General features: G+C 41.8%; 1 protein-coding gene across 2 annotated transcripts in view; it reads right to left on the reverse strand.

Moving 5' to 3' along the window:
• Positions 1–21,424, reverse strand: part of RAD23B (RAD23 nucleotide excision repair protein B) — a 45,324-nt gene that overhangs the window by 13,194 nt on the left and 10,706 nt on the right. For both annotated transcript variants that reach the window (XM_075526858.1, XM_075526859.1), the window contains exons 2-5: positions 10,482–10,563; positions 7,626–7,705; positions 5,231–5,478; positions 1,672–1,727 (exon numbers count right to left, since the gene is read on the reverse strand). In XM_075526858.1, the coding sequence (XP_075382973.1) occupies positions 1,672–1,727; positions 5,231–5,478; positions 7,626–7,705; positions 10,482–10,563 (466 nt within the window). The remainder of the gene's footprint in view (positions 1–1,671; positions 1,728–5,230; positions 5,479–7,625; positions 7,706–10,481; positions 10,564–21,424) is intronic.

The following is a 21,424-nucleotide window of genomic DNA, read 5'->3' on the forward strand; positions in this document are numbered from 1 at the left end:
TCCAGTGAAAGATATGGTTGCACAGGAACTGCAAGACGTGCAGATCTTCACATAGCACACAAAGCCACATTGGTTTTCAGTCAGCGTATCTAACTGAAAACAAAAGCAATTCAGTAGAAGCCAATCCCCTTGTTTTTAAAGTGAAGTCAATTATCTTCAGACAATGTAACTGAGAAGCCACAGTAAGAACATGCCTAGGACCCTACTTTGGATGTAAAAACATACTATGTGAATTTGGGCAAGCAAATTCCTTTTAAGACCATTTCTAAAGAAAAAGAACCACAGAGTTCATGCCTATTGCCACTGAAAATTTTTTGGCATATAACCCTTGCAGTATGCTTACCCAGGAAGTTAAACTCAATGCCTGTTATTTCCAAACTGTTAGGGACATGTGGGTTTACTGTATCAGATACCAATCAAAGAACTTTCACATAAAATGGGTAGTGAGATGATGCTCTACTGCTACACTTAAAGGAGATTTTTTTTTTTTCAATTCTGAAGATACTGAATCAAGACCACCAGCTTAATTAAACTTGTTGGTCATTACTGTTAACATGAGTATTTGCAAAGACCATCTCTCAGCCACTAAGGTATAATGAATGGTTAATGAAGCCTGCAGCACCTTTGGTAGCACCAGTCACTTAAAAAATGTAATAGAATTCAACTGGTTGTCTCCTACAGTATCTATCAGCTGTTTCAGCTCATACATTTCTTCAGCCTAAAACAGTAGGTCATAACATAAGACCTAAGCTGCAGTTAGACACACTAAACCTGGTGGCTACCACCAATACACATAAAAAATTACTACTGCTCCTAAATCACCTTGGGTTGGTTAATCACAACACCTGCCTCCGATATATCCATACACCCCTACACAAAAATGTAAGTGAAACTGTTTCATTAGTTTAACTTTTTGTACCAAGTTGCAGCTTAATGTTCACAGAGATAAGACAAAATAAAAAACCCACCTCCCCCTTATTTGTGCCTTAATCTGCTACACGTTAAAAAATAAAAATCCCCTCCAAAAAATTTAAGTAGGAGTAAGGAGTTGTGGGTTTGCCTAGTAATTTCCTAGCTACCAGAATCAGCATGAATGAGGGGCAGAACTTCCTATTGTTTTTACCCTGTTTATTCCACTGAGAAACAAAGATATTTAAACTGTCAAAAGAAAAGTGAATTGACGATAAGTGTATGGAGGCATTCATTCCTCAACCCAGACAGCAGCAGATTTGGTGAATTTATCTAATCTAAATGTCTCAAAAGACAGTACTGTCAAAGCTGGAACATGTGAATAATAAAGACAGCCATTTTATCAGACCTGCACACTGGGAAGCAAAGGTGAAAAGAAAAGTGTATACATATTTACGTCCGGTCTTCTATTCAAGCCACTTCAAACTGAATAGTTAGAAGAGAAATTAAGGCAAACAGGGAAAAAAACCAGGAATGATAAGGATCTTCCTTTTACACAATAAAAATATATGAAGTGAAATATTCTTCAGTGAAGAAGTTCTGATGCTGGTTCTAAGATACCAACTTCAGGTCTTAGAGAAGAGTACTTTGATTATAACTTTAACAATGACAGATACAGAAGAGAATGTCAACATCTGCTAATCCGTCATTTGTTTCTGCTGCACCAAAATAATGTCTACATTAAAAAAACACTCCACTTACCAAGTGCACTTATAGCATCCTCAAAAAGATTTGATCGAGATGTATCACCTGTTGTACTGTAAGATGAAGACAAGTGCAATGGTAATTACAAAACTTTGGAAAACTTCCTGTTTTTCAAAAAAAACAGCAGCAGCTGTAACTCTAATAGCCCCTTATGTTTCTAAAAAACCAACAAAGCTTTCCAAAGAGCTCTCTTTTGGTCTTATAGTGAGACCTGATTTTACAAATTTACAACGCTACCATTTTTAACACAAGGCCAACCTTCCCCCCTACCCCCCAATAGTTTGGCTCTTGCCCATCTGCTCAGGGATTAGCCATCTGCTTGCTTGAATGCTTTAAAGGGTGGGAGAACAAGGTGGATTTTTGAAAGCACGCAACAGTCTCACTAACTGCTTCCCATAATCACCAGTTTGACCTCAATGAGGACCCAAGGAGGTCAGTGGTAAGCACTTATTAAAATCTCAGTATCCTACTCTCCCAGGAATATAAACTGCTAACATTTGCAGTTACTCCATCTCAAATTATCAAAGCTGTCAAATTACAGGATTAAAGGCTCACCTCCATGAACACCAAGGAACATAGAGGCACACCACCAGGCAGAGGAACACCAGTTAACTCGGTCAGAGGCAAGGGTGCCCCTTTCCTGGCTCCTCCCAGAGCTGCAACTTAAAAGCATCAGCCCCTTGGTCTTGGGGTGACACCCCTGATGGGTCAATGGGAGAGGCTCTCCAGGTCTCTTATAGATCAAGGGCATTACTGCCTACAGGGTAGTGCGGCTCATCACAGGGTGCCAGGAAAAAGTTTTTGTGGGATTGTGCAAGACTTACTATGGGATAACTAGGGGAAGAACCAAAGGCAGGGAAAGGGAAGCATCAAGGCACCCTGCAGATGAAGAGCATGGGTAAAGAGAGTGAAGAGAAAAAGGGCCAGTCACATGTAAACAGCACTTGCCTGGCCACGCCCTGCACCTGTTCACCAGTGGATCCTGCCTTCTAATTAAATTCCACTTCTAACTATTTTTCATGGTGGGGGTCTCTCTATACTACATGTGTGTGTGTCTATAGAAGTCTAAGTGCCCACAACTGGACAGGGAACCATGAGTCACAGTGATCCACCCATCTGTAGAGCCAGCAACTGCAGAGACCAGACACTGGAAGACTCAGTGCCAGCAACTGGAGAAGGGGCCGCAGGGGTCCATGTGCCTGCGGTGTCGGCAACCAAAGAGACTAGAGTGCATGCATATTCTGTGTGGACACATACATTGGCGTGTGTGTAATCACCAGCAAGCATCAAGCTTGACTACAGCGAGTAGGGTAAGATGCTTGAGAGCCGTGTATTGAATGGCTGTAAGTCAGAATCAGCTGCTGGAGACTGGAGGGTCAGAGAGGAGCTGCTGAAAAGTCCATAACATCTGGGGGTCAGCTACTGATAAGGTCATAGGCCTCAATGAGCTAGTGGAGAGACCTGTTCTTGTGTCCACGAATGAGGCAACTGGGAGACCAAGGCATCTAGGGACTAGCTACCAGGTTCAATGCATGTCTACAGCAGTTCCTGGATGGCTCCTCTGTGTGTGCACATGTGCGTACACGTGCAAAGGGAATATGAGTATCAGCAACCGGAGCAAGGTTGCAGAGCTCAGGCAGTCACATGCCCAGGTACCAAAAACTTGGGAGACTGGGAGATCTTGGGGCCAGCTATTGGAATAGACTGTCTACGGCCACCTACTGGAGAAATTCATATTGTTCATTTGTATTGTACATATGTATTTTGCACTAGTGGTCTTTGCCCTGAGTAGCCAGAGCGGAACAGGATGCGACTGCTGGTGGTGTATGGTTGCTCGAGTGCTGTTTTTTTCCTCCCTGTGTTGACCTATGCAGCGAGCCATGTATATAGGTATATACATATTGTGTGTATATACTGGGAATACATGTTCAACATTGACACTTGATAGACCTCGGGACATGGAGCTGCAGCAGCCTTGCATCTATCAGGCTATCAGAGTCAGCAACTCCTATCAAGCAAGTGAAAGATCATCAGATTAATCTGAATCAGTTTTCAGAAGTTGCCACTAAAAATCTAACAAGGCATTCACAGCGATGCATTTTTTTATGTAAGAAAAAATTTGTTCCAACAAGAATGCTTCACTAGTATCTATCACTAGTAAGATTTACAACTAAAAAAGATCAAAGGTGAAACAGGACACCAGCTTGCCCAGCCATGGCTCAATAAATCTTCACCAGCCTTAGTAATTTAGCTTCTAAAGCAAATCAGAAACAAGCAGTACTCACTGAAGGCAGGCGGTAACTACAATGTATTTGTTAAATTATTCTCTTGCTTCCTGTTAAGTAAGTACACTGAGGCTCCCTTACTGCAGTTTTACAACACTGTAATGTGTACATGGAAAACCTGGAAAGCGCTGTTTCAGTATCAAAGATCTAATCTAATCTTTGAACCTACTGGACAAATTGAGCAGCAAAAAACCCCACCCATTAACATGAAAAAAAAGTCTAAGTTATTCGACTGACAAATGAAGCTTCATTTGTGTTCCATTTTAAAAAGATGTCCATTTCTCAGAATTGCAAAATTAAATCATCAATTAGGGTATTTAGTGCAAGAAATTTGTGATGACATTTTCAAGATATTAGGCAATTGTTTCCTTATCATCAAATGAATACTTGAAGGTGTTTAAATACAACCACATCAAAAATTAATGTCTTGTGCACCAGTATTCACATAAACAACACACAAATAATTGAAACCAGTGTATGAAAAATGAAGACTTGATGCTATGCAGCACTTCAAGGGTAATTAAATTACAGTTGACAACATTTTTATCCCACACAATACTTAAGCAACTTAAAGTGAGCAAAAAAAGGCCACAGTATACAACAGGGATGAAACCTCTAACTTCCATTTGACTTTCTTAAAATTAGAGAATTAAGGTTAAAAGCTATCCCAGCTCCCACAACTATCTGCAGATGGGCCAAGGAGCATTCAGAACAAATAAGCTTGTAGCTTTAAGACATTACATGATTAAGACCAATACTATATCCCACATTTTGGAAGAAGTTCTTTCCAGAAATTAAGAGACTCTTACAGCAATAAAGAACTTACAGTTCAAATCTAACCAACATGATTCAAAACACAATCAGAGGTCTATGAACAGGACAGGACACATCCCTCTCAAGTCTTTATGAGCTTTGTGAACAGATGATCCCCACGCAGCTGAATATCCTCAGTCTGTAATGAAACTTGTGCCACAGTAACTCTGAAATGCCTAACGGGAGCACAAGCCCTGTGTCATTTAACTCTCCACTCCACACGTTTAATCCCAAGACCACACTTCCCACAGGAGAAGGTGTAAGCGGGGAGGGGCACTTCTTACCATCAGTAATGTTATACTTGAGCCAGAGACTAAAGTTACAGTTAAGAAAGAAGAAACATTATGTAGAACAGAGAAAATGATTGGACTAACACTGTAATGGAAAATTTAACTTAAAATCAAAACTAGAAGCAACAGAAATGGACAGGGAAGCCATTTTTGGAGGCTCATTCATACCTGTCAGTTAATGATGGACTGACAGCAGCTGGTGCCTCAGGTGGTTTTTCTGCTGGCTTCTCTTCTTTAGGAGCACCCACAGGTGCAGATTCACAAGCAACTGCATCTGGTGCCGGTGGTGGAGGGACAGGAGCTGGCACGGGAGCAGCAGCAGGGATTGGTGCAGTGACTGGAGTGGGAGCTGCAGCTGTCGAGCTTATAGCGGTAGTAGTGTTTGACTGCTGAGTCACTCCAGCTGCTGCTTTGGGCTATAGGAGGACAACAGAATTCAGACACAGTACAAAGCTCCTAAACCCATGCTTTCTATAGTCAACACATCACTTAAGTTCTCTTAAGACCATTTGCATTTGACCCTGCCGCCTCAACATCAAGCACAACATTAAAAGATTGCAAGACATTAAATCTATAATGCCTTTTATTGTGTTTAAACAGGCAACTGACAGTGTCACTAAAGTACTTACTTAGACACCTAAGCAGTGACGCTATTTGAGCATGAAGTGAAATGCAAAGATAAGATCTAAGTATTTACAGACCGCACTACTCTAAACATGATAACAATCTTGTGTTTTACAAAAGCACATTTTTCAGAAGAAAGTAAAACAGTTGTCAAAAGACATCTGACAAGCGTAACAAACATAAGGTTCTCTCACCACCCAAATTTGGAAACGTGATAAAGACAGAAATCACATTTCATTATGAATGCTCTTTGCTGGAAAATGAGATGCTAAAAAATTTAAACTTAACCTGCAACAAGTTTTACTTATGCACTCTTTACATTCAAAGCACTACATAAATAACATTTCACATACTTGAGTTCTGTAGTGAGCACCAAAAATCCAGCAGAATCAAGGACTACCAAACCTACAGCAACAAATTTAAGAGTGGGTAATACTTGCCTACAGTTGTGATTTAATCTTCACATCTCTATTGGAAACATGAATTTTGCTTGGATGCAGTATTAAGCTCATTAAATAGAAATTACACTTTTCAGAATGCATGTAACTTCCAGCTAAAGTATGGAATTACGTTTTTGAAAGCTGTATCACTGTAGTCCCTTACCTACAAATATCCTTAAGGATTGACAAGGCTGACCCGATCTCTGCCTTATCAAGAGAAATAGCTGAACTTTAACAAAACACAACTACTTATTCAAGGTGAATCACTCTCTGACAATGTTTGCTTAAACTACAAAAAAATATATTTCCTCCTTTCATCTGAAAGGAAAGGAGAGGTTGAGAATGAATAGCTTCCACCATGACGGGCACAATAAAGATTTTAAGAAGCATTCAAAGAAAAACACTGAAACACGTCTGAGCATCAGACAGTCAGCGGTTGTGCTTAAGTGACAGGGCATGCCTTATCCAGAAAAGAAGCAAGGAAAGGGAAACTGAGCTTAAGACTTAGCAAAAAGACCTTAACATGGAATAAATGCCCAACGCCGAAACACAGATCCTTTAACACTTTAACATAAGAAGTTATTGCATTGAGCAGTTCTTCATGGAGGTCTGTGTTTCTTCTGCTATAAACAAAATGAAAGCTGTACTCTGAAATACTATCTGCACCTGTTTTCTTGTACTGATAAATGCCTCTTCTCCAGGCAAATCACAGACTAGAACAATGTTTGGTCAGGAAGACAGCAATAACAGTTACACTCAAACAGAGAATCTAATGAGCCAATACCAGACAGAAGTGAAGGGCAACTGAATATAGGTTTTATTTGTCAGGAGGAGGACCTCTAACTCCAAAATTAACTTCATATCTCAAGGCAGAGATGAAGCCAGTTTTACTGAGATCCCAAGAGTCTGGAATGCCTAGAACACCAGTGGCTTGATTCCTGGAAGCAATCTGATGACTGGTTAAGAGGAGAGATACTTCAAATACATGTCACAGTCATTCCCTTTAATTCACTATTGCAGTCATTCAAAACTCACAGGTTTGTTGATTGGCATATATATCCTTTTTCTAGTGGTTTAAGCTGTTGAGCTTGACAAAAGAAACAGCCATGAGTTTTGAAAAGCAACATGGCAAGACTGGAAGAGTTCTGTACAGAGGATTCAGTAACTAACTATCTAGGTTCCCTTCTTCCTTTTAATAATATCACTGGAAAAATAACACAGAGAGACAAGAAAGAAACAGTAATATCAGCCACTGGCAAATTTTTTTCTTTGATGTAAACATTCAGCACAGAACAGCAACAACAATCAGTGCAGGCAAAGTAGGACTGTGAAGCAGTATTTCATATCTATTCGCACAAGCATTTATTTTTACTGTTGACCAAAACTTTCACATGATCAAATTCCACTGGTTTTAATGATAGGCATATACAATCACTCACCATAATGAAAAAAAGAATGAAATGAATGCAATTTTCTTTTAAAAAATAAGGACTACTCACTTTTGTCACCATAACCACCACAAAGCTCTTCTCATCTATTTTGTATTCTTTAAGAGCAGTATCATCATTAAGGATTTTACCTGGCAAATTAAACAGATACAAATTAAGAAGCAGTTATTTACCAGATCTTGGGACTCCCTCATATAAACACAGTTCAAAAAAAAAAAAAACCAAACAAACCCCAAAACATAAAAACACATTTTATGCAGATTTATAAACATTAATAACCCTACAAAGTGTTTTGGCTATTAAGCTTTGGCAGTAGACCTACAAGTAATTTTCCTCCTATGTTGTCCACAGTACTAGTTAGCTTGAAGGCTGTTGCCATAAGTGTTGAAGATGCTTCCAATCATTTCAAACGGAAGCATTAAATCTAGAGAAAGATTTATTGACCTTTAACACAGATACAAGTAATGTAGAGGAAAGGTTTTAGCATACAATAAGCTTAACTGAATAACTTATTCCCGCTTACACACTCTACACACAGCAAGCATATTCCTTCCTGCTTATCTTCTCTTTGCTCTTCAGATGCAGTAAACTACCTGCAGTTCCCTGCCACAGGCTAAGTTTACCTGCATTAGATAAGTTTGTGACTTTGCAACTTTTAACAATTTGTTCTTAAAAGAAGGCTAAAGCATCAGAAAAGCTAGAACCATTCCATACCCTCCACCTTGACAGAAGGATGAAGAAAAAAATGATCAGACAAAACCAGAAGCATTCATTTGTTACACTACCACTTTTGATGTTTCATAAGCAGAGATGGTACTGGGGCAAAATAGATTTGCCTCTACAAGAACTCATAAACACCTTAAACCACATAGCCTTTTTTTTTTTTTTAGGATAAGCTGATTTAGAGGCAGTACCACGAATCAGAAAATTAAGTCTGTATTTCAGTGAGTTTTATAGCATCTATTATACCACAGAATTTTCAGGAAATGTTTTACGATTTTAAATTATTCATCTTCTGAAGATGTGCCAAGGACCACTTCCCTATTTCAAGAGGAAAATACACATTTTCATAACCATTCTTAGTGGTAGTGGAATACACCACTTAACTGTAACTAGCAAGACACATCCTTACCCTGATGACTGCAAGGAAATCAAGCAATGCATATGCATTATGGCACTTGGAACACAAATGAGGTGGCACTGTCCTACTCTCTACTGGTTCCACCAGTCTTGCAGCTCAAATACTCAAGAACTTATTAACATGTACAGCAGTAGTAGTAACACTGTAGCAGATGGTGCAGCATCTGACTCAGAACCTACACAGGTTTACCTACAATTTTCTGGTTTACAGGCACTTTGGGGAAGGAGCTTGCACAATGTATATATGCAGACATCCTATCTTCCCAGGACACAGCACTCTCAGGGTTTCTAGACTTTACCCTAATACAGAGACAACACAACAGATCTACCTCACCGCTGACTAGCATAACCTTTTTTTTAAAAAAATTTGCAAGCATTTTTAATAACAAATGGTATACTTTTAATCAGGTTCAGTTGGGATACCAATCTGCTTTACCAAACGATGAAAATTCTAAAGCTCATTTTAATTAAAGTAAAAATGTCATCAATACACCCTTGTTGTATCTCTTGTCCAAGAAAAAAATACAATCAATCTTTGGATGGTCTTCTATTCTGAATCTTATTTCCCAAATTTCCTACTGCTTGCGAGGATTATACAATGCTGCAGATAAATTCTGGCTTCTGAAAATATTCCAGTCACATTATACGATCTTATGCAACCTGTGATTTTTTTAATCACAGAAACATAATATTAAGAGTGTCATGCAAATATACATATTGCACAAGGCCTTCTGCCTTGTTCATATTTCTTCATTATACCTGCGACTTTTACCTTCATGTTCTTGATGTGCATTCCCTTCACTGAAGTACAAGGGACATAACACTTGCTAAGAAACATAGTCCTGAGGAGTCTGTACAAACACGGAGAGACTCCCGACTTCTTTTCCATTAGCATCTTTCTGCTGTGATCAGTGGCTTTAGCTTATTAGAAGTAGAAAACCAATACTGTTTACAAAGCAGTACACTGAAGAAGTAAAAAGACCACCAAAGTTTCTTTCAAGCACAGTTTGAGAGGAAAAAGCACTAGAGGGGGTATTGGAATAGGACTTTTTAAGCTCTGACATGAAGTGAGAACAAAAAACTGGATCTGTGTATTACTGCCAGAACAGACCAGCCAGGTAGAAAACAGCAAAAAAATATTGCCAAAAAAAATTCAAACTATGTTAGCTCAAATAAAGAACCTCATGTCTTTATCTGGCATTAGCCTGCTTTTTGCTAGCACATAATACATGTTTCTAACAACAGCTTAAAAGTATTGGAAGTACCTTTGTATAATAAGGATTTGGTGGTGGGTTTCTTTTGTTAACACAAAAGAAATAATCTGATTTTTAATTTTCTGAGGTATATACAGGAATGCTTCAGCTATACAGAGCATAAACTGAACAAAAGACAAGAGTTAACACAGAATGTGAGATGTGATCTGCTTAAATCCTGACTTCTTGTAACAAAAGCTATTTCTACTTCAGCCAGCATACCCCACCCAGGAATAAAGCTGTTAGCACATCAAGCTATAAGAGCAAAGATAACAACAGTCACACATCTGTTGTTCTGATGTGCATCTGAAAAATTCTGATTCAAAATTACAAGTTCCCTTTGACAACGAGGTTTCTTGTTGGTTTGGTTTTGGGTTTGTTTTGGGTTTTTTTTTTACCTGTTTGCATTTCAGTACTTATGATCTTTAGAAGACTTAACGCTTTGACTCAAAGTCAAAGAACAACATTAAAAATAAGGTAGATTCAGACAGAGTATCTTCAGAATATCCATTACCTGCATAGATTAGTTTTTGGCCAGCTACTGGAAAAGCATCTTTCCCCCTTTCTGATTCAATCTTCTCTTTCAGTGCCTTCACCTAAAGCACAGAAACAGTCTTAATGAAAAAAAAAAAGTTTCACAATACAAACCTAAGTAAGTACACTTTGTTCTAAGTTTTAAATACTAAAAAGTAGTTTTCAGTCATATCTTGACTATGTCAATTACATCAGTCTTCCAAAGACATCACTGTAACCACTTACAGAGAAATGTGTTCCCTTCCCAAATAATCTCTTGTTCTTAATCAAATTAGATAAGTAACTTCTCCATGAGAAGTCTTTAAGTATGAGTTTACAACACAGTGAAAAATTGAGAATTTGGGAGAAAAAATGCTTTTATCTACTGACCCATTTCCCCAAACTGTTCTTTCTCTGAATGCAGGGGGTACACATGCTATACACAGCTGACAGCTTTCTTCATCATAATGACTCTTCAGGGAATGCCTGTCTTCTTGGTAAGGTCACCATGACATTCAATTTAACCCACTGGAATGACTTGAAGCCTTGATATGCAAAGACTTGTGCAAACTGTCCAGTTGTTCATTTTAAGTAAGCAGGTTTCAACTCTTTCCCTTCCCCGTAATTTTTGGAGCTTTGTATAGCAATTTTAAGCCTACACATGAAAGCGTTTTGCCTTATTTACTTGCTTACACAGACCACTGACATACAGTCCACGCTTTGAGAGCACCACTCAAATCACACCGTGTTAGTTGCTGTGTATCAGAATGCCCATATTCTCCAGAAAGACTGCATAACACTATCCTGAGGAGATAAAGGATGTTCCTGTAGAAGCATTTCTGTACTGATACATTTGAAATCACTTTTAAGACAAACTGCCTGTAAACATTAATTCTTCTTGCCTCCTGACACACACTCCAAATATATGTAAAACAAAGACAACCAATCTGTTATGAACTTATTATTACAAACTAACTCCATCTTCGGAAGTTTTTTTTTCCTGAATATTCATAAGCTTTCTTCATGAAACGCTGCAACTGAAATGCATATACCTAGCTATTCAACCAGCTAAGCATGTGAAAATGTGCTTATCTTGACAGCTTAATTCGACTGGAAACTCCTTGTGCCACAGGTAGCAGTAGTATTACAACTTTTTGTTAATTTTTAAAGCTGTAGCTCACTATTAGGGTTGCTTGAGCTTGAGTAGTAAATACACTGAAACAGTATTTTCAGGTGCTAAATGGTAAATGTTTATTGAGAAGTTGAGCTTTGTGATTCTCAACATAATTAAAATCTGTCATCCACTTCACATGCCAGTCATGCTTCCTGGCTTCATGTTATTCTTCTGCTAATGATGTCTCAGACCTTTGTGTTACCTTTCCCCTTTTCCTTCATTGGTCCCCTTGCTTCTTCTCCCTCTTCCTCTCAGATTTTATTTCCATGTTTCTTTATCAATCTCTTTACCAGGCTAATCCTTTCAGTTTGGTCCAAAAGGCACAAACCAAACTTTAACACTCACAGTGGAGCTGCATCTTTTCAGTAGTATACATAAAAAGGAGTGTTTGTTTTACTAGGCTTCATGACACAGCAAAGGAGGCCTGCAGAATCAAACCTCTTCTCTAAACTTACACCTGATCTAGGTGATTAAATCACTAGCCACACAAGGATATAGAACACAAGATGCTACTTCCCTCTATGGGACTACAACAAAATAGGAAGCCAACTCTTTTTTTTCCTCAGCAGACGGAGGAAGGATGCTCTTGGTATTCTTATTATACTTGCCATCCCAGCACCTGCCAAAAGCTTTAGAATCAGTGTCCAGCCAGCCAGTTGCTTTTCCACAGTAAAACTAACAGCAGCTCACTGCCATCCATAAGTCTTCAGGCAGGGTCAAACCATTACTCATTTTAATAATAATTTGCTGATAGTGTCATCATTCTCATGAACTTACTTTACAAAAGTTTGTTCTATCCCTGGATTTACAGTTATTTTAAAATAACTAAAAATCTAATTTGTGAATGCCTCCCCAATTATTATTTAAGGCTGGAAGTCACTCACCTTAAACTGAACAGTCTCCTTAGGCCATGGATAAGCCATCAAGCAGTTTTTCCTGAACTTTAAAGTATTATACACTTTGGACAACTCCAGTTAAGTGTCCTGCACCCACTAGGGCAAATTAACCCCCTGAATCACATTAAAAGCCTGTTATGTTTTCAAATGCCTACTTTTTAACACATTGCTTACCTATTTATATATTTATGTACTTGTACTAATAATGATGATGTCTCAAAGCTGCTCCTTTCATTCACAGTCACCGTATTTGTCAGAGATTTGTAACAAATATTGTAATGTGATCAGCAGGTATAATCTATGTTGAAGGAGAAACTGAAGGCTTGTTTCATGTCCACTGCACTTAATCAGGCTACTGGTTTCAAATGTCTACTCTGTCTTCCTCATGTTTTAGTGTTTGGAGTTTTATTCCAGACTACAGTCTTTTTCCTACAAGGAATAAAATAAAAATCTGTTCTCTCAAATAAAAATGTCTGAACAGCTAAATGTGGGAGCTTAGGTCAAGACACACTAAATGCAGTGTTTATTACTACACAATAAATGGATCCATGTGAAGGAGTTAACGTATTTATTGTAGTAAAAAACTGACAGCAAAATTCCAATGATCCATTTGCCTTTGCTCTCCACCTTGTGTGCAGTGCTTCCCCATACTAAAATGGGATTGATGTACTGCAAGTGACCTGGGGCACTGCCCTCTTCCAAAACCTTCTGTATAAGTCTGCGACAAATGACAGGGCTATGCTTTCAATCCTTTGGCAGGTGGCACAGCTCTCCAGACATATAGACAAACTGCAGTTTACATGACAGGGCCAAGGGAATAGAGAAAAAAAAGGTGTTAGTTATGATAATGGCTGAACAACAAGCAATATTCATAGAATCATAGAATATTTTGGGTTGGAAGGGACATTTAAAGGACATCTAGTGCAACCCCCCTGCAATGAACAGGGACATCTTCAACTAGATCAGGTGGCTCAGAGCCCCATCCAACCTGACCCTGAAAGTTTCCAGGGATGGGGCATCTACCAGCTCTGTAGGCAACCTGTTCCAGTGTTTCACCATCCTCATTGTAAAAAATTTCTTCCTTATATCTAGTCTGAATCTACCCTCTTTTAGTTTAAAACCATTACCCCTTGTCCTATTGCTACAAGCCCTACTAAAAAGTTTGTCCCCATATTTCATATAAGCCCCCTTTAAGTATTGAAAGGCCACAATAAACTCTCCCTGGAGCCTTCTCTTCTCCAGGCTCAACAACCCCAATTTTCTCAGCCTGTCCTCACAGGAGAGGTGTTCCATCCCTCTGATCATTTTTGTGGCTCTCCTCTGGACCCACTCCAACTGGTCCATATCTTTCCTCTACTGAGGCCTCCAGACCTGGACACAGTACTCCAGGTGGACGTAGCACCAGAGTAGAGTAGAGGGGAAGAATCACCTCACTCTACCTGCTGGCCATGCTTCTTTTGATGCAGCCCAGAATATGGTTGGCCTCCTGGGCTGCAAGCGTACACTGTCAGCTCACGTCCAGCTTTTCATCCACCAGTACTCCCAAGTCCTTCTCTTCAGGGCTGCTCTCAATCCCTTCATCCCCCAGCCTGTATTGATACTGAGGGTTGCCCCGACCCAGGTGCAGGACTCTGCACTTGGCCTTGTTGAACCTCATGAGGTTCACATGGGCCCACTTCTCGAGCTTGTCCAGGACCCTCTGGATGGCATCCTGTCCCTCAGGCATGTCAGCTGAACCACTCAGCTTGGTGTCATCTGCAAACTTGCTGAGGGTGCAGTCGATCCCACTGTCTATGTCATTGATAAAGATATTAAACAGTACTGGTCCCAATACAGACCCCTGAGGGACACCACTCATCACCTATCTCCATCTGGACATTGAGCCATTGCCCACTACTCTCTGGATGCAACCATCCAGCCAATTCCTCATCCACCGAACAGTCCACCCATCAAATCCATCTCTCTCCAATTTAGAGAGAAGGATGTTGTGGGGGACTATGTCAAAGGCCTTACAGAAGTCCAGACAGACAACATCAGTAGCTCTTCCCTTGTCCACTGATGTAGTCACTTCATCATAGAACGCCATTAGGTTGATCAGGCAGGACTTGCCCTTGGTGAAGCCATGCTGGCTGTCTCGAATCACCTCCCTGTCCTCCATGTACCTTAGCATAGCTTCTAGGAGGATCTGTTCCATGATCTTCCCAGGCACAGAGCTGAGGCTGACAGGTTGGTAGTTCCCAGGGTCCTCCTTTGTACCCTTTTTAAAAATGGGCACAATCTTCCAGTCACCAGGGACTTCACCTGACTGCCATGACTTTTCAAATATCATGGAGAGTGTCTTGGCAGCTACATCAGCCAATTCCCTCAGGACTCCGGGATGCATCTTGTCAGGTCCCATAGACTTATGTATGTTCAGGCTCCTCAGGTGGTCACGAATCTGATCTTCCCTTACAGTGGGAGGGACTTTGCTCCCCCAGTCCCCGTCTTGCAGCCCATCCACTCGAGAGGTGTGGGAAGAGAGATTGCCAGTGAAGAGTGAGGCAAAGAAGTTGCTGAGTACCCCAGCCTTCTACTCGTCTGTTGTTACCAGTTTGCCAGTCGTATTCATCAGGGGTACGCTTTCCTTGACCTTCCTTTTCTGGCTGACATACCTGTAGAAGCCCTTATTATTCTTTGCATCCCTTGCCAAGTTCAGCTCCAGCTGTGCCTTGGCCTTCCTGACCCCACCCCTACACAACCAGGCAGCATCTCTATACTCTTCCCAGGATACCTGTCCCTGCTTCCACTGCCTGTGCATCTCCTTCTTGCCCTTTAGTTTGACCAGCAGGTCTTGACTCACCCATGCTGGTCTCTTGCCTTCCTTTCCTGATTTCTTACACGTGAGTATCAAGAGCTCTTGCGCTCTACGGAAAGTGTCCTTAAAGATCTGCCAGCTCTGTTCTGCTCCCTTGTCCCAGGGGGTCCTATTGACTAACTCCTTGAACAGCTGGAAGTTTGCTTTCCTAAAATTCAGGGTCCTGACTTTACTCTTTGCCTGACCCACACACCCCTCAGGACTGCAAACTCCACCAGTGCATGATCACTGCAGCCCAGGCTGCCTCCAATCTCGACATCACCAACTAGCTCACTTGTGTTGGTGACCATCAGGTCCGGTATCACATCCCCTCTGGCAGGGCTGTCTATTACCTGGCTTAAGAAGTTATCCTCAATGCATTCCAGGAGTCTCCTGGATTGCCTATTGCTTGCCGTGCTACTTTTCCAGCAGATGTCAGGGTGGTTGAAGTCCCCCAGCAGGACGAGAGCCTGCGAGCACCATGCCTCCCACAGCTGGAGTAAGAAGGCTTCGTCAATAGGCTCCCCTTGATTGGGTGGCCTGGAGCAGACACCAACCACAAGGTTCCCTTTGCTGCCTCGGTCTCTGATTCTTACCCATAAGCTTTCAACCTGCTCGTGGCTGTTCTTCAGAGACAGCTCTTCACACCCTATCCATTTCTTGATGTAGAGGGCAACACCTCCTCCCCTCCTTCCTCACCTGTCCCTTCTGAACAGCCTGTAGCTATCGATAGCCACACTCCAGTCATGGGATTTGTCCCACCAAGTTTCAGTGATGGCAACTAGGTCATAGATTTCTAGCAGCATGGTGGCTTCCAGTTCCACCTGTTTGTTGCCCATGCTGCATGCATTGGTTTAGAGGCACTTCAGCTGGGCTGTCGGACCTGTCACCTTCTTAGAGGAACACACCTTAATTCCTTTGAGGCATTTCACTGGTGTTTCCCTGTTGGCTCCTATTACCTCAGGAGCCCCTGGCTCATCTCCGTAAGACTTCAAGTGTGCTGCAGTGTAGCCAGCACGTCTCAGAGCAACAGGCTGAGGGCCCTCGCTAGCACCCCATCCCTTGAACCTCAGGGTGTCATCCCACAGCTTGTCACGAGCAAGCCTGATATCATCTCCCTCCCCCTTCAAGTCTAGTTTAAAGCTCTGTCAATGAGCCCTGCTAGCTTGTGAGCAAAGACCTTCTTCCCCCTTTGAGAAAGGTGAATCCCATCCGATGCCAACAGGCCTGGTGCCGTGTCAACCATCCCATTATCAAAAAACCCAAAACTGTGGTGGTGACACCAGCCACGGAGCCATGTATTAATAGACTGGGCCCATCTGTTTCTTCCAATGTCGCTGCCTGCAATGGGAAGGATAGAGGAAAAAAATTACCTGTGCTCCAGATTCCCTTACCAAGCATCCCAAGGCCCTGAAGTCTCTTTTGATTACCCTTGGACTACGTGTTGCGGCTTCATCACCACGCACATGGAAGAGCAGTAATGGGCAGTAGTTCGAGGGCCGTACCAAGCTAGGAAGTTTCCTAGTGATGTCCTTAACCCAGGCCCCGGGAGGCAGCAGACTTCCCTAAGAGCAGGGTCTGTCTGGCATATTAGACCCTCTGTTCCCCTCAGAAGGGAGTCACCTACAACTATAACCTGTCTTTTCCTCCTCATGGAGGTGGTTGTGATACAGGAGGTAGGCCTTCCTGACCTTGGCAACACCTCTGGTGTAGATGGACCATCATCCACTGACTGATCTTCCACACCCAGAGCCTCATATCTATTGTGGAGAGACACCTGGGAAGGTGAGGTGGGCAAAGAAGGGGTTCACCTGCCTCCCTGAGCATAGACTTGCCTCCCTTCACTCCTTTCCTTTATAAGCTACTGACCTCTGCCTGGTGGGGGGAGGATACAGGATCCCCTTGATGTTGGGTTTTTTCTAGCAGCTGTTCCTGTTTCTGTCTCAGGGAGGGCAGAGCATGGTTCCACCTTTCCATCTCTTTCTCAGACTCCCTGATGCTCCTTAACCTTTCTACTTCCTCTTGTAGCTCTGCCACCAGGCTGAGCAGATCATCCACCTGGTCACACCTCACACAGCTGTTCTCACTCCTGCCATCTGTTACCAGTGAAAGGCTCTGGCACTCTCTGCAGCCTGAGACCTGGGTGACTGCCTGTTTTCGTAGGAGCTCTGTCTGGGTTGCCACATCCATTCTGGAGAGTGCAGAGGACATAGCTTTCTGCTGGGTGGATACCATAGCTAAACTCCTTCTGAGAGGGTGATGACCGTCAACTTAACTCACCTCTTGAGCTGGTAGTGTGACAATGCTCTTCCTGAGCGCCCTTCTGTGTGAACTGTCGCGCAAACTGACTCGCCACGCTCTGTTTGCTCACTCTGTTGGCAGCACTCCTGGTCACTAGCGCTGCCTAGGCTCCTTTTATAGCCTAGGGATCTATCGATGTGGGGTGGCCGCCATCGCTCTGGCAATGCCCAGGCCCAATGCCCAGACCTTGTTAGGGTCTTCTGCGAGAGCTGCCAGCTCCTGGCAGGTCTCTCCACTGCCCTGGCATTTCCCTGCCTCAGGAAACCCCCCTGCACCAAGATCTGCCGCTCCACTGCGGATCGGGCTGGGTCTGGAGCAGCTCCCCTCAGCTTCAAGTTTATACTGTAGTTCTAGCACATCCGGTACTGCCACACTGGAGGGTGGTGTTACCTCATATTCAGACCTCACTAGTATACAGTTAATCTCCAGTCCCCATCAGGTCTTCACACAAGTTAAGACACAGTCGCTGAAGAGTGAATGAATTCATGCAACCGCCCCTTGACTTTCCATTTCTTTGATATGACCATGTATGGGACAAAGCGAATCTCTGTTGGTCCAGTATTGTAATCAGTGCTCCATTTGAGTTGCAGCCAGCACTAATTAAAGTGATACCTTTGAATACTAACGCTTCTAAGAGGTCAGGCAGTTCAGCTATCAAAGGGGTATCATTACTCATTTCCACAGTAGCAGTGCTAAACACTCAGTGTCCTCATGGATCCTTAAAATATCTGTTCCTCAAAAAAGTCAGTGCCCAAGATGCAAAGGTAAGTCCCATTACAACACCATGAGGTTTACAGTCTCCTTTAGTGAGACTGAATTCACCTTCTCCTACATGCAGCTTCTGCTGGCCTATATAGAGTAGGAGTTAACTCACCTATGAGTTACTGTTATCCTATATACACTATTAATGCACAAGCTCCAGTAGGATTACTGCATGCGCTGCCTGTTAGGCTCCTACCCCGAGCACGAACCCTGAAGTTCCACAAGATTACACCCAGGAAAACTAACTCAGCAGCCACAAGCAGTCTCAGCCTCATAGATATTCAAGAGACTGCACTTCAGTTGTAGAACCCCCTTCCACAGTCCAAAAACCCCCTTTGGATCCCACTCCTGACATTTTTATTAATGTTGTGGTTTAGGACAGGACAGACTAAACACATTAATTACTATGCAATAACTGGATCCATGTGAAGGAGTTTGTATTTATTGGTGAAGTAGTTCTTATTAATGCAAATAACACTAGGAAGTTATGTGAAAGCAGTCAGCTCTCTACAACTACCTGAAAGGAGGTTGTAGAGAGGTGGGGGTCGGTCTCTTCTCCCAGGTAACAAGTGATAGGACAAGAGGAAATGGCCTCAAGTTGCGCCAGGGGAGGTTTAGACTGGATATTAGGAAATTTTTCTTCACCGAGAGGGTTATCAAGCATTGGAACAGACTGCCCAGGGAAGTGGTTGAGTCGCCATCCCTGGAGGTATTTAAAGGACGTTTGGATGAGGTACTTAGAGACATGGTGTAGTGGTGGTCTTGGCAGTGTTAGGTTTATGGTTGGACTCGATGATCTTAAAGGTCTTTTCCAACCAATATGATTCTGTGATTCTGTGATCTCTGCTTCCCCTTTGCTTTCTGAGAGGAGCAGCATGCTCAGTTGGTGGTGCAAGCTGCCTTTGCTTGGAGCATGGCGGCTCCAGCTGTGCACGCTTTGTCCCAGGCATCCCTAGAGGCCCTCCACAGCCAGGTGACACAAACCACAGTGGTACTGAACATAGGAACAAAATACACATTTGCTCCTCCAAGAACAGACACAATCTTTGGGTAAAGCCTGCCAATACCCTGGCCATGACTAGCTTCTTAAAGGAATTAGAAAAAAATGGAAATGCCAAAGACAGAAGGCCATTACAGTTTTCAGTACTGGTCTTCTTTATTCTCTGTACTTGCCATATATGTCAATCAGTTTAAGAACAGATCATATACTAAATTCAAACACAAATTACTTCAGTTCTCAGGCACATTTCTCCAGCTGACAGTTTACAAATATCTGAAACAAATTTAAGTTCAACATAGCTCAGCTAATTCACATTATTTTGCTAGCTATATCCATAGACACACTGCCATTTGCAATGGCAAAGATCATTAACATACGCCTCTCATTTAAATGGACACTCACTCTGCTGTGAACTTTTGCCAAAGATATCTAATGTGTTACGGTGATTGACAGTAACTTAACACATCATGCCCTCCAAATTATTAATTAAAAATTGTGATGTAGTTCAAGTTGTTCCTATAAAACTGAAAATATACCAAATAGTCAAGTAACTTCCAGAAAATACATTTCAGAACACTGTTTAACTGTTTTACACAGAACAGTAATTTACATAAGGCAATCTGTCATATCTCAAATTAATTCACTTATGTGATCATACCTATTCAAAGGAGCAAACAAAAAGGACTTCTACTTAAGCCAGCTCTTAACTACTATAGCTTGAATCTGCAAGAGAATGAAGTCAGCTGCAGACATCAGCATTCTCCTGTTAGAGGCAGAAGTTCAAAAAACACTCAGGCTAAAATAAGTTTTTATAAACAGTGCTTGCCTGTTCTTTTGGCTTTCATCACTGCCTAGCCTAAGAGGCCAGAAACACTTCATTTGCAGAGGATAGAATACTAATCCTCAGAATAAAAAAGGAATAGATAACATCAGACACTTCCAATTTAACAGTAACATGCTAGTGGCATAAAATCTCTTGTAGTTCTAAGTGGAGTGACTGAAGACAGCACCCACTAACGAGAAGATACTCATGCCCTTAATTCTGCCACAGAATACATAAGACCGCTCCCTAAACAACCTGTGTGTCATCACAGTAGTCTGAACGACCTTCATTTAGGCTCAACCTGTAAATGCTCCTTTTTCAAGAAGGAACACCCCCCCCCCAAAAAAAAACCCAACCCAAAACAAAACAAAAAAAAAGGAGAGAGAAGCCCTCTCACTGCTCTTTAGAAAGGCAGCTGCATCTTCCAGCTAGTGGTACAGTGAGCTGCTGAAAAGAGCAAAATCCTAAACTTGGCCTCTAGCAAATTAGGTTGCTGAGAATCTGGACTTCAGCATCACCATCAGTTCAGGGTTATTAAATGAAAATTAATTTCAGGGAAGCACACCCAGCACATTGATCTGTCAAACTTAGAAAGCTGGTTTAAGATATACAGTCAACCTCTGCATCTATAACATTATGACATATTTTTCTCAAAATACAGATCCATAAACCAAACCTCCAGGCTACCTAGCTTTATTACACCTAAGCAGAGTTCAAAATATATTTCAGTCCTCAGAGAATCCCATTTTTCTTCTGCCCTAATAAATTTTGCAGCAGAATAAAGGGAACTCATATACCTTATGACAACACCTTTAAGAATGAGCATCAATTCATCTGCAAACATTTACCCTAAAGATTCAGAAACAGCACACTTACACACTACAGTCGCCATCTTACAAGACAAGACAATTTTCTTCTGCCCCCCTGTGAATTTAGATACGAAGCTCTCCCTACTATTCAGGGACTGTACTGAACACAATGTCCTCAAGAATAGATGCCATGCAATCTGTTTAATTAGGAGTCAGAGCTGATTGACTCCTAACTGAAAAACTGAGGTCTTCCAGAGAAATACCAGTCCCTAACTGCACCCCAGCTTGGCATCCTAAAAACAGTTTGCACCAAACTGCTAGTGCTAAGTTGTCCAGTTGTTCCCTA

Source organism: Mycteria americana, chromosome Z (genome assembly GCF_035582795.1).
Source record: "Mycteria americana isolate JAX WOST 10 ecotype Jacksonville Zoo and Gardens chromosome Z, USCA_MyAme_1.0, whole genome shotgun sequence".
NCBI classification, from domain to species: domain Eukaryota; kingdom Metazoa; phylum Chordata; class Aves; order Ciconiiformes; family Ciconiidae; genus Mycteria; species Mycteria americana.